This window comes from Esox lucius, chromosome 20 (genome assembly GCF_011004845.1).
Source record: "Esox lucius isolate fEsoLuc1 chromosome 20, fEsoLuc1.pri, whole genome shotgun sequence".
In the NCBI taxonomy this organism is placed as follows: domain Eukaryota; kingdom Metazoa; phylum Chordata; class Actinopteri; order Esociformes; family Esocidae; genus Esox; species Esox lucius.
Genome location: NC_047588.1, coordinates 31,025,390 through 31,039,080, shown reverse-complemented (window position 1 = coordinate 31,039,080; position 13,691 = coordinate 31,025,390). Strand labels below are relative to the sequence as shown.

The window sequence follows — 13,691 nt, the reverse complement described above, 5'->3', positions numbered from 1 at the left end:
AATCGGCCAGCAAACTCACCTGACCTTAACCCTATAGAAAATCTATGGGGTATTGTGAAGAGGAAGATGCGATACGCCAGACCCAACAATGCAGAAGAACTGAAGGCCACTATCAGAGCAACCTGGGCTCTCATAACACCTGAGCAGTGCCACAGACTGATCGACTCCATGCCACGCCGCATTGCTGCAGTAATTCAGGCAAAAGGAGCCCCAACTAAGTATTGAGTGCTGTACATGCTCATACTTTTCATGTTCATACTTTTCAGTCGGCCAACATTTCTAAAAATCATTTTTTTGTATTGGTCTGAAGTAATATTCAAATTTTCGGAGATACTGAATTTGGGATTTTCATTAGTTGTCAGTTAAATAAACATTTGAAATATATCAGCCTATGTGTAATAAATGAATATAATATACAAGTTTCACTTTTTGAATGGAATTACTGAAATAAACCAACTTTTTGATGATATTCAAATTTTATGACCAGTCCCCGTATACAAGCAACGTAGAACAATCCTGATCTCAAAAGCACATACCATTTTTTGCTCCTCACATTCTGTTTTGATGTAAATGTAAACACTGAAACAAAATGTGAGCTTGTGAGACAAGAATGGTCCTACGAGCATGCAATTAGTGAATCAGCCCACATATGTGAATCAGCCCTCATAGGTGAATCAGCCCTCATAAGTGGATCAGCCCCCAAAGGTGAATCAGTCCTCATAAGTGAATCAGCCCTCATAAGTGGATCGGCCCTCAAAGGTGAATCAGCCCTCAAAGGTGAATCAGCCCTCAAAGGTGATGAGATTTTAATGGACTTTCATTCTTAATAAATTGTTGACCTACTTGTTTCAGATGCAGTGCATGTCTTTCTCTGTGTGTGTGTGTGTGTAAATAGACTCCCATATAGTCTTGATAGGTTGTGTAATATATGTGTGTCTGGTTGAATCATGCACATGGATGCTGAATACACTGCTCAAAAAAATTAAGGGAACAGCATAAGTGATTGTGAATCAGTGTCACCTGTTTTTGTGCAAATGAAAGTGAGAACAGGTGCACTGGAGGTGGTGGCCACAGACAATGGCTCTCTCCTTATCCTTCCTGTCTGATTCTTCTGTAGTTTTGGTAGCGTCCTTGAGCGTGAGGCAGTACCTGCAGCCAATTCAGGTTGCGCAGCTCCTCCAGGACGGCACATCCATACGTGCCATCGCAAGAAGGTTTGCTGTGTCTCCCAGTACAGTCTCAAGAGCATGGAAGAGATACCAGGAGACGGGCTGTTATATGAGGAGAGCTGGACAGGGCAACAGAAGGCAATCAACCTAGCAGCAGAACTGGTATCTGGTCCTTTGCGCGAGGAGGAACAGGAGAAGCACTGCCAGAGCCCTAGAAAATGACCTCCATCAGGCTACTGATGTGCATGTTTCTGAACAAACTGTCAGAAATGGACTCCATGAGGGTGGCATAAGACAGACATGAAAGAGTCTGGAGACACTGTGGTGAATGTAATGCTGACTGCAACATCATCCAGCATGGAGGGTCACACAGACCTCCACCTGCTAGCCAACATTAGCCTGATTACTGTTAGGTACCGGGATGAAATCCTCAGACCCATCATCAGATCTTACGCTGGTGCAGTGGGCCCTGGTTTCCTCTTGGTGCAGGACAATGCCTGGCCTCATGTGGCCAGTGTGTGTAGGCAGTTCCTGGATGACGAAAGCACTGTTACCATTGACTGGCCCTCACGTTCCCCAGACCTGAATCCAATTAAGAACCTTTAACACGATATGTATTGGTGCATTTAATGCCGCCAAGTAGCGCCACAGAGTCAGACTGTCCAGAAGCTCACAGATGCCCTGATCCAGGTCTGGGAGGAGATCCCCCAAGACACCATCCGCCATCTCATCAGGAGCATGCCCAGAGGTTGTTGGGAGAGCATACAGGCATGTGGGGGCCACACACACTACTGAGTAACATTATGAGTTGTCATATTGAAATTCACGCAAGTTGAAACAGCCCGTGATTTTCGGTGTGAGTTGATTTCAGCCCTCAATCAGGCCGTTGTTACGTCATTTTGTTCTCAACAAATAACACAATGTACAGTAAATACTTTGATCTTTAATATATTTCATTCATCGAGACCCAATGTCTGATTTAAGTGTCCCCTTAATTTTTTGGAGCAATGTGTGTCCCTAGTCAGTTTGGCCATTAATATGTCTGTGTGTATGTGTGTGTGTGTGTGTGTGTGTGTGTGAGTACTGGGTCTAGCTAGATAGAGTGTCATACCAACATGTGCTGAAGCCAATCTCAATGAGTTAAGCAGTTTTGGAAATGCGGGTTTGGTCGATTTGGGTCCAAGTTGATGCATCTGGATTAAATAATCATTTTTAAACCCCCACTTCAAACGAGAAGCGTGTTCCTGTGATTGAAAATGCAGACTTAATATTTACATTGTTCAGGGTGGAATCCATTAAATCACATTAACCCGACATTCATTAGATCCTTCATGCTCTCCTTGTTTAAACTGGCTAATTTGAGCACTGGACAAAACGTTTTCATTCTGGTCCATATAAATCCATGGCGCTGACTGACAAGTCTTCTATTCCCATCCGAAACTGTGGTCAAAGATTGACCATGGACATTTAAATACAAGTGATCTGTTTAATTATGGAGTATTTCAATGTTTCCACCTCTGTTTTGATTACTTATGTTGAGTCAATTATGGATGAGTCAGGGGTTGGTTGAACTGATGGTCACGGTGGGTTCATGGTAGGTATCAGATTGAACCCTCAAAACCCACATGACTGCTGCAGCAAAAACACATCATCCCTCTATAGCCCACACGTACACTATGTGCATCCTATTTGTACCCCATCCAGCAGTGGATTAGGAAACTTCCCCACAGCTGTATGTTGTTGGCTCTATGACAAACACTGTTAGACATACCCTAAGATAACCAATGACAAACTGCCCTAGACCTACCCTAAGATAACCAGTGACAAACTCCCCTAGACCTACCCTAAGATAACCAGTGACAAACTGCCCTAGACCTACCCTAAGATAACCAATGACAAACTGCCCTAGATCTACCCTAAGATAACCAGTGACAAACTCCCCTAGACCTACCCTAAGATAACCAGTGACAAACTCCCCTAGACCTACCCTAAGATAACCAGTGACAAACTCCCCTAGACCTACCCTAAGATAACCAGTGACAAACTCCCCTAGAACTACCCTAAGATAACCAATAACAAACTGCCCAAGACCTACCCTAAGACCTATGCCAAGAAAATCAATGTCAGTTTGTCTGTCTTCCGCTAATCTTTCCTAGCTGAGATTAATATTTGCTCCATACTGATTTAGAATTGAAGCTGGTGCCGGCTGTGTTCTATACACAGATGTTGAAGCTGTAGGATAGTGTAAACAAAGGCACTTGGCTGTCAATGTACAGAACCACAGGTCTTGCAATTTTGGATGTGGAAGTATTGGCACTCAGACTGAGTTTTATAAATGACTATTAAAGTTATTAACTAGTTTCATAAGACATGTCTACCTGGTTTCAAAGAACCCTAGACAAAATCCAACGCTTAGAAATGTCATTCTCATCAAAACAAGACACAATTATAGTTACTTGATAAACCCATATTATTATTCTATTCTCCATTTTTGTCCAATTTACACCACCAAGTAACATTTGAACATTCCCTAAGTAGTAGCACTGATTTCAGGTTGTTTTTGTTTTTTATTACTGATTTAAAACCCACTCATCTGAGAAATGGTTCATATGCCATTGCAGATTAAAGGCTCTAATTGGATTCTGACTTCACAGCTTCACGGTTGAAAAAGTGTTTGTTTGTGATGCAAAACTTTTACAGATGTGTCTGGAAATCTGTCTTTGGCAACATTATGTCAGAGCCTTCGGGTGAAAGACATTGCCCTTCCCTGATTCAAAGACTTTGAAAGACCAGCATACCACTAATTGGCTCTGTCTAGTCTCTCAGTAGGAAATTCCCAATTATGAAATTCCGCTACAAAAGTGATTGTGAATCAGACTAATACAACAAAAACAGAACACTGTTTCTCATAAAAGAAAAGCAACACTAAAACAATCCCATTATCAGTCTAACTGAAAAAACCTAGGTGTTTGAAAAGGACAGGTGGGTAGGTGAGAATCAGGGAGTGGTAAGAAAACTAGGTGGATGGATATATACATCAGGAACACCCTGAGGTTTTGGGACAAAATGACCCACTTAAAAGCTTTTACAGCAGTTATTTGACCCACAATACACACTCCTCCACAATACATTGTTTTTGGCCATAAACAAACCAATGTTCCCCAGCTAAATCAGAAAGAAAAAATGGGCCCACAAAAAAACTAACAACATACATTTTAGGACTGTTACACATGCTTAAGGTACACATACTATTTTTTTATATAGTGTAATAATTTCTGTGCATCTCTCTTCAGTATCTGAATGCTGGAGAAATACGTTACACAGAATTCGTAAAGCATGCCAGAAGTAAATTGTTCCGTTCTTGAACATGTAACAAAGACAACCTATCCCAACACAACTACATAAACAGGAAACCATTAACCGTAATTAGAAGGTTTCTTTCTGGAGAAGACCTCTTGTGTGAGCATGTAGTCTCTACATAGCCATGTGAAACCCACAAACTGTTGATCTGGACTGATGAACACTCAACATCTTGTCTTAAGCCAGTATCATAAATATTACTGTACTTCTTCAGCCTCAATCTATCCCTGATTCATGGTTTCCTTGAATGGAAGTCAAACTATATTATTGTGTAAAAGAAAGTGCATGGCTTCTTTACTCAGATAAGGCATTGAGAGCCTCCAGATTTCGATTATGAGCACAAACACCTTATCTTGTTTTGCACCTACAAGACGTCATCCTTTGACAAAGTAATGAATTATAGCTTTCAATATGGGAATAGCTTATGCAAAATGTTCAAGCTATCAGCATCCACGAAAAGGACCCTTAGCTATAGTACTTGCCGACCTAACGTTGTTTTCAACAACATGCAACATCATGCATTTCTTTGAATAAAATAAATGCGCCTATCCATCCATTTTACAAATTTTCGTGATCATATTTATCACACCAAAATTATTAATCTACAAATAAGCTCCTTAATTACAAAATAAATTGCATTTTCTTGCGCTGGAAACGTATGCATGAGTATCTACAGTAACTAGGTGTGCTGGCTTTCGTTAAAGATTTTAGAACAATTCACTTGTTGAACGTCAATTCTGGTAGCCTCCCCTGTGAAGAAAATACTAATGATTGAACATCCTCTCAATGGAGTGATTCTTAATCAGTTCACTACAGCCTATATATTTGTTTTACCATTTTGTTTTATTTTACCTTAAGAGATAAAATAGACAACTAATCCCAATTTTGACTAATTCCCCCAAATCCACACGTTGAATTAACAAATGTGCCTCTAACCAAAAAACTACATTTTGCAGGGCCAATGTATACACAAGACAATTATAAATTGTTAACAAAATTCGTTAAAGCGGATCCCAACATTTTTCAAACAGCTGAAGTTTGCATGCGCATCAAAAACGTTGCATAAATGTTGTAAACTTACTATCCGGTGCGTGCAGACAGGAATCCCATTCCCTTCTATGGAAAGCCCAAACTTATTCTGTAGGAACTGGAGCGACCTGCCACTCCTCACACCCCGCCCCGAATTATTGCATGATAGATCATTTTACAGTTACAGTTTTTCACATGCCTTCAGTTCCGCATAGGCTAATCTACACATTTTTTATGTAAAACCGTCTGTTAATGTTCTTTTTAAAATATATGCAAACAGGCGTTCAAGATGTAGCAAAATGCTATCACAACTATAACACAATTTTAATTTAAAAGAAAATGAATCATCCAGAACAAATATATAACTCACTGCATTCAGTTTAACACTACATGGTCTCCTGATTGTTAAAACACCACAACCCTGTTGTTACAAGCACCTTGGTCTTAGAGAGCTAGATGGGACAATATATGTTGGGGGTACCTGGTTAACGGCTTCCGTGTGGGTCCCTGGGCTAGAAACACCCCTGTTTTATGCTACATCATAGCATTGTTGCTTTTTATCTGTAAAGCATGAACCATGCACTGTAATGTTAAGTATTTAGAACATTTCTCCTGTCCCAAGCTTTGTGTAATCCAATTGAACCTACGACCCTGTCTTGCAAACACGTCTCCGGAGACTTCCACGAACAAGGCATCCACGTCGAGCCATTCAGATTTTTTCCACACAGCATGACCAGGCATGAAGTCGACCCGGTCAGTGCACGTGAGGACATGTTCACTTGAATGATGATGTGCACATATGCGAGACAGTGGCACGGACTGAGGGAAATATCGCCTCCAATTTTCAATTGACCAAAAGCAATGAGAAGTGTGGTATATATTTTCGACCCGTGCCCGTATTAACAAGATCAGTGGGCCATATTCTACCTCAAGTGCTATTTGCTCCTCATTAATACGATTTACTTACCACCTTGCGTGGCCTTTTCAATCCTTTGACTTTCAGCCGGATGCCCCGTGTTACTAAACATTAACTTGGTATTGCCAGCTGCCCCTAGTTACAGTTTAGGGCACTGTTTTGAATGCTATAAAACTCTTGTATAACACCACACAATTACATTGAACAGATTGACGGTTGTAGCCGGGTCCGTGGCACCTTGTTCAATGAGCGGAGGTTGTTTGTGCATAATGTTTTTGGCAACTCACGGCTGGATGTCATGTATTAATGTGATGGGCCAATGATCTGAATATTTTGCTTGAGGCTTGTCTGCGTTGAATTTGAAAATAATATATTTATTGAAGCTGAAGTTATCAGAACAGGCAGATAGGTTGTGGATTATGTAAACACAGCTCAAAAATATTAGTCATATTTTCACTTTCTCGTGCTCTACCCCTCTGTCCATGCCACTCTTCCTTCCATCGCTTTGTTCATACTTATTTTTACAAGTTCAAACCGAATCCGTTTTCATTCTTTCGTATTTGTTTGTTTTTGAAAGACCTGTTAAACTGCATGAATGAGTAAATGCATTATTGCCAAAATGGGCCTTAGTAATGCACTGAAACATGAAATTCAGTGAGCCATGCCAAAAACCTGACAGCTATTAGCAGGGCCCGGTTTCCCAAAGCACTAAGACGATCGTAAGATGCACGTAAGTGCCTCGTTATTTTGTCAGTGCGTTTCCCAAAATAATCGTTACTTAAATGGCACGTAACATCCCTCGATAATTAATAACCCTCGATAATTAATGATCCGGACCCCTCGTTAGTCCATCTTAACCGATCTTACTGTTCTTGTGAAATAGCGCCTCCCTCAAAACGAGAGGAGTGATCACAAACTTAATATTAAGGCAATAGAAAAATTATCAAAACAGCTTTAATTTAGACCAATTTATTCAGTCTACACAAATTATATAATAAGTGCGTAAGTGGATGTGAAGATGATCCTATTCAAGGGGTAAGTTGAGACATCTGGGGGTAAATTAACCAATCCTTTCTTATTCAAATTAAAACCTGAACACTATTTCAACTTTTAGTATTATAAAATGAGAAAGTTTTAGAACTCCTTTAATGTTTGTAGGTGAAATAATGTACAATAAGGGACACTCACCACTGTGTCAATAAAAAAATGTAACATGAAGCTCAACTACTGTTATATATACAGGTGCTGGTCATAAAATATATCATCAAAAAGTTGATTTATTTCAGTAATTCCATTCAAAAAGTGAAACTTGTATATTATATTCATTCATTACACACAGACTGATATATTTCAAATGTTTATTTCTTTTAATTGGGATGATTATAACTGACAACTAATGAAAATCCCAAATTCAGGATCTCAGAAAATTTGAATATTACTTCAGACCAATACAAAAAAATGATTTTTAGCAATGTTGGCCAACTGAAACATATGAACATGAAAAGTATGAGCATGTACAGCACTCAATACTTAGTTGGGGCTCCTTTTGCCTGAATTACTGCATCAGTACGGCGTGGCATGGAGTCGATCAGTCTGTGGCACTGCTCAGGTGTTATGAGAGCCCAGGTTGCTCTGATAGAGGCCTTTAGCTCTTCTTCATTGTTGGGTCTGGCGTATCACATCTTCCTCTTCACAATACCCCATAGACTTTCTACAGGGTTAAGGTCAGGTGAGTTTGCAAGCCAATTAAGAACAGAGATACCATGGTCCTTAAACCAGGTACTGGTAGCTTTGGCATTGTGTGCAGATGCCAAGTCCTGTTGGAAAATTAAATCTGCATCTACATAAAGTTGGTCAGCAGCAGGAAGCATGAAGTGCTCTAAAACATCCTGGTAGATGGCTGCGTTGACCTTGGACCTCAGAAAACACAGTGGACCAACACCAGCAGATGGCATGGCACCCCAAACCATCACTGACTGTGGAATCTTTTCACTGGACTTCAAGCAAGGTAGATTATGTGCCTCTCCTCTCTTCCTCCAGACTCTGGGACCTTGATTTCCAAAGAAAATGCAAACTTTACTTTAATCAGAGAACATAACTAAGCAGCAGTTCAGTCCTTTTTGTCTTTAGCCCGGGCGAGACGCTTCTGACGCTGTGTCTTGTTCATGAGTTGCTTGACACAAGGAATGCGACAGCTGAAACCCATGTCTTGCATTCGTCTGTGCTTGGTGGTTCTTGAAGCACTGACTCCAGCTGCAGTCCACTCTTTGTGAATCTCCCCCACATTTTTGAATGGGTTTTGTTTCACAATCCTCTTGAACCTTTTCACAATATTGAAAGTTTCTGAGATACTGAATTTGGGGTTTTCATTAGTTGTCAGTTATAATAATCAAAATTAAAAGAAATAAACACTTGAAATATATAAGTCTGTGTGGAATGAATATATACATTATACAAGTTTCACTTTTTGAATGGTTTTACTGAAATAAATCAACTTTTTGATGATATTCAAATATTATGACCAGTACCTGTACTTCTGTATAACTGCAGATTTTCAGACATATAAACATTTATACCCTCCATTAATGTGTTGTGTAATTTCAAACATTGTATTGAGGACAGTTAGGAAATGTGAATCCAAAGCAGTCCTGTTACTTTACTAAAACAACAGTAAGGGGTTAAACTAGGCTGAACCCTGGAACCTGTGGTCCAGGTGGGGCCGAAGAGTGGCACCTTTGGTTCTGAGAATTCTGCCTACAACACAATAGAATGAAAATCAGCCAATCAACAGATATTATTCAGCATTCTTGAATATTTAATTTTGTTCTAATTTATGTATTTCGACACACAGCTGTGGATAAAAAAAAAAAAAAGACAAGCACAAAACAGCATGCACAACAAAAATCTAATGATTAGTTGCAGAACCAGGAGCTGGAGGACCATCACAATGTACTGAAATACACTTGCGTGACAAGCTATTTATATGAAAGGCCAAAAAATATGTTTCTTTGAATAGAAAGATTTTGGCACACACTCATGGTCTACACATAACCTCTATTCAAAAATGTGTATTCATACATTTACACAGCCAGCCAAATTCTGATCTAGTAATTCTGACCAATCAGATCAACTATTTTGCCCAAGATCCAAATGTTGTAAAAGATTCCTTTTCTCAGAACAAGAATCGACTGACGAGTTTCAAAAGAAAGTTCTTTGTTTCTCATTTTGAGCCTGTAGTCGAACCTATTGCTGATGCTCCAGACTCAACAAGTCTAAAGAAGGCCAGTTTTATTGCTTCTTTAATCACCACAACAGTTTCCGGGTGCTACCATGATTGCAAAAGGGTTTTCTAATGCTCAATTAGCCTTTTAATATTATATACTTGGATTATCAAACACAACATGTCATGGTTGCTGATAATGGGCCTCTGTACACCTATGTAGATATTCCATTAATATCAGCCGTTTCCATCTGTAATAGCCATTTGCAACATTAACAGTGTCTACACTGTATTTCTGATCAATTTCATGTTATTTTAATGGAAAAATACCTTTTCTTTCAAAAACAATGGCATTTTTAAATGACCCCAAACCTTTGAAGAGTAGCGTATATTTTTAGACCTGGATGAAATGTGCTTTGAATTAACAGTGATTATACCTTATACAACATGTACTTTGACAATCAAACTGTTTTTTGGGGAAAAGAAAAACATACCACTTATCCCATGCACTGTTCTTCACCACCGCCAGTTGGAAATTATGAGATCTTCATGAATATATGGACACATGGCATAAAATAGATACAGTATTTGTTGCAGCACCAATGTTTGTTCAAATTTATGAAAGAAAGTAAACAACAATATTTTCCTTTGGTGAAACTGTAACAGCATTTTGAAATTTTGCTTCACTTAAAAGCATGTTAGAGAACAAAGCTTATAGAGACCTGGGCCCCGTTTCCCAAAAACATAGCACTTACGGGGGTTTAACGAGGCAAGTAGCCTTAAGATGGACTTTGTTATGACAGACTTAAGCCTGTTTCCCAAACCACCACGTACGTTACTCTTTATAAAGTGCATCATAAGTTCTACGTTACGGCTGTTTGAAATGGAATAACATTTGAATATTTTCTCATTTTCTCATTTCTCAGCTGAGAGGGTAAAACGAATGAATACGTTTTAAAATATAGCCTATCCCTTGACTAGGATCATATTACCACTTGACTAGGATCATATTACCCCTTGACTAGGATCATATTACCCCTTGACCAGGATCCTCTTACCCCTTGACCAGGATCAACTTACCCCTTGACCAGGATCCTCTTACCCCTTGACCAGGATCAACTTACCCCTTGACTAGGATCAACTTACCCCTTGACCAGGATCAACTTACCCCTACCCTGGGGCCACAGGACCACATTTTATAGCAATCATATTTAAAAGGCCCTTTATGGGTGCATTTGTCTAATTTCACCTGACAGTGGACATCCTGAAATAAGGGTAGATGTATACGTTATATATATACACTGTCTCTTTTCCCCTTGTCTCTGGGACTACTGAAGTTAAAGTTGTCTCAAAGTATCCCACTCTCCCCTTCTCCTAAAATCCCAAATACTCTCTTTCACAAAGACCATTCTTGATATCTTACACTGCACCAACCAGAACAAACAGCCCTTTCCCCTTGGGCCTCATAGACTGTGACATGTTCCAGCCCATCCCTCTTCCAAGAGAACTTCTTAAAAACCATGGTCACCATTTCACAGTTACTTAGAACATTTAATCATTGTATGTTACTGGGAAATGGTTTACATTAAATTCAATTTCATTTATGGATGGTAAACTTGTCAGAAATGTCTCTTTGATGATTGAGAGCCTAGGTAAACCAAACTCTACACCTTCCTTTACTGGCCTAAAAAACATGACCTGGAACTACACTGAAGGTGCTGAAAGCGGTCATGCCTGCAAGCCAATCTCAACATTACAGAGACCCTCAGCATGCACACACGACTGAACAAGAAGAACGGTTGTGTTGAAAGGGGAATTGATAGAAAACCAATGTGGAATTTCCATTTGAGAGATTGTGTAAATATTTGCCCCTATTTTCCTTGTCTTTGTGGTTCATTGGTTCAGACAACCATGCTGAGCATTTCCCTCTATACCGTTATACCTTAAAGCATGATGGTTATTCAGATTTGACAGCCATGTAACAAAGGAACCGAATCGATCGAGCTCTGAAAGATGGACAAAGTGCGTTAGGAAAATATAGAGTGCACATTAAGCAGATTTCTATGCTGGAGGCATGTATCTGCATGTTTGGCCTTTGTAGTTCCCAACTCCCGTAATATTAGCCTGAGGGGAATAATAATCCTATCTAAGGCCCCTCAGAGACAAAGATTAGTCCATGTCAGATTACAAATGTTTGCATATAATGTATGCCTTATGTCCTTTTGAAAATATTATTCGAGCAATATATATATATATTTTCATGTAAAAAAAGTAATAATATTTGTCCGTTTATAGATTTTATCAGGATACACTGCTTAAAGTTTCCGTATTGCCTAACTCTGAGCTGGGTACTCTAGTTAAGTCATCAATAATGTTTCAGTGAATGCCAGAATGTATAAGTATGTGTATCTATAAGAATAAGGACTACCTTATGTCAGCAGGAAGTACACTCCAGAATTATTTTGTTATTGGACATCCTTATAACCAGAGCATTACGAATTGTTTTTTTTAGCCACTAGGGGCAATTTTCACCATCAAGTAGGCTCTGAGGCTCTTAGATTCAATCTTAGCACTAGCCACTAGTTTATTTTGCTTTACCCCTTTATCTCACTTTAAAACCTTACCTTTTTAAAAATTTTATGAAATCTGTTGTTCACCATAGGCCATTTGTGTCTTAGAAATTCTTAAGACTGAACTTCATCTGCTGACAATTTATTCAGACAGTTTTTGCCCTGATTGCCATAATTGACAGTTAATTGACTCAGTTACAGGGAACAACTGAGGGAGGAAGTAATTGCATAATGTAGAAAGCTCTCTAAGATGACCCAGAATCTTCAGAAGGCTTTGAATCTTTTGCCCAAATCTTTAGCCCACAGAAAGGGATGTAATTTAAAAGGAATTTGAAAAATGCAAGGTAAGATTGAATTGCGTGTCAGTCAATCAACAATACATTTTTTGAAGCCCTTTAAAGTTGTGAAAAAGTGCTAATATACAGCCTAAAACCCCAAACCATTTTGTGTAGTAAAGGTTTCTGTGAGGTAGCAGGGACTGTGTGGGGTGTAACTTTGGGAGGGCATTTTGCAGGTGAGCCCCACCCTCTCCTGTAGCACACACCACTAACAGAGAGCAGAAAACACACCTGGATAAGTCTGCAGGATCTGAAACGTTTTAACGATTATGTCAAAAGGGTAAGACATTTTACTTCTTCATCTAAAGTGCTTTAGAAGAGATTGGAACAAAAATTACTCTGATTGAACTAAACCACATGTATTTAGAGTGGTAAGGAAATCTCATTGTTGTCAGGTGTATATTCGGTGGGAATAGATATGGTATTCAGGACACTGGTGTGCCTCTAACATTAAATCAAACGCATTATAAACCAAAGGATTTCAAAAGAGAACTCTGTACTTCAAAACCATTTATTATTGCTGACAATTAATTGTACATCAGGTACTGTTGTGAAGTGAGTTCCAGTTCAGACTATATGATTATGCAGAACACTGAATTTGAGTAAACGCATTTGATTTTCATACTGCATTATACATACATTACTTTCCCAGATTTTTGGGATACATTTAAAATTGGCCAATTATTGTATTTAAGGAAATGTAATTAACACATTTTGTATACATTTACAAATATATTACCAAATGCATATAAAATGGATCACAAAATGCTGTAGATGCATTTCAAAATATATTGGAAAATACATACTAAAAATATGTTTCAGTACATTTGGAAAATATATTTTTGAATACATTGAACACGTTTTTAAAATGTACAGTGGTGTTTGGCAGGCCGTGTCGCAAACTCATGATGTTTGGCTTCTAAGTCAAACATGTGAACCACTGCTCCAAACTGGGATATCACTTTTAGTTGTGATGTTACCAATTGTTGCTATAGTATGTTAGAGTATATTGGTGACTGCAAGATGAAATGCATTTTGTAAATGTAGATCTATAAATATATATATGTATTTGAACACCTTTAAGTGATG

The 13,691-nt window shown here is 38.9% G+C and overlaps 2 protein-coding genes across 3 annotated transcripts in view; one reads left to right on the top strand and one right to left on the bottom strand.

Moving 5' to 3' along the window:
• LOC105031043 (collagen alpha-6(VI) chain) overlaps positions 1 to 5,671 on the bottom strand; it is a 63,863-nt gene extending 58,192 nt beyond the window's left edge. Inside the window, exon 1 of one of the 2 annotated variants that reach the window (XM_034288676.1) lies at positions 5,611 to 5,671. Coding sequence is in view for 1 of the 2 variants with exons in the window: in XM_034288675.1 (XP_034144566.1) it covers positions 2,281 to 2,286 (6 nt within the window). In the remaining variant the exon portion in view is untranslated. Of the gene's footprint in view, positions 1 to 2,280; positions 2,295 to 5,610 lie in introns of those variants that run through there. The other variant, XM_034288675.1, reaches the window with a different exon arrangement.
• Positions 5,672 to 12,797: 7,126 nt separating this feature from the next.
• Positions 12,798 to 13,691, top strand: part of LOC105006529 (collagen alpha-1(VI) chain) — a 28,024-nt gene continuing 27,130 nt past the window's right edge. Inside the window, exon 1 of the mRNA XM_010865118.3 lies at positions 12,798 to 12,882. The gene's annotated coding sequence lies outside the window, so the exon portion shown is untranslated. The remainder of the gene's footprint in view (positions 12,883 to 13,691) is intronic.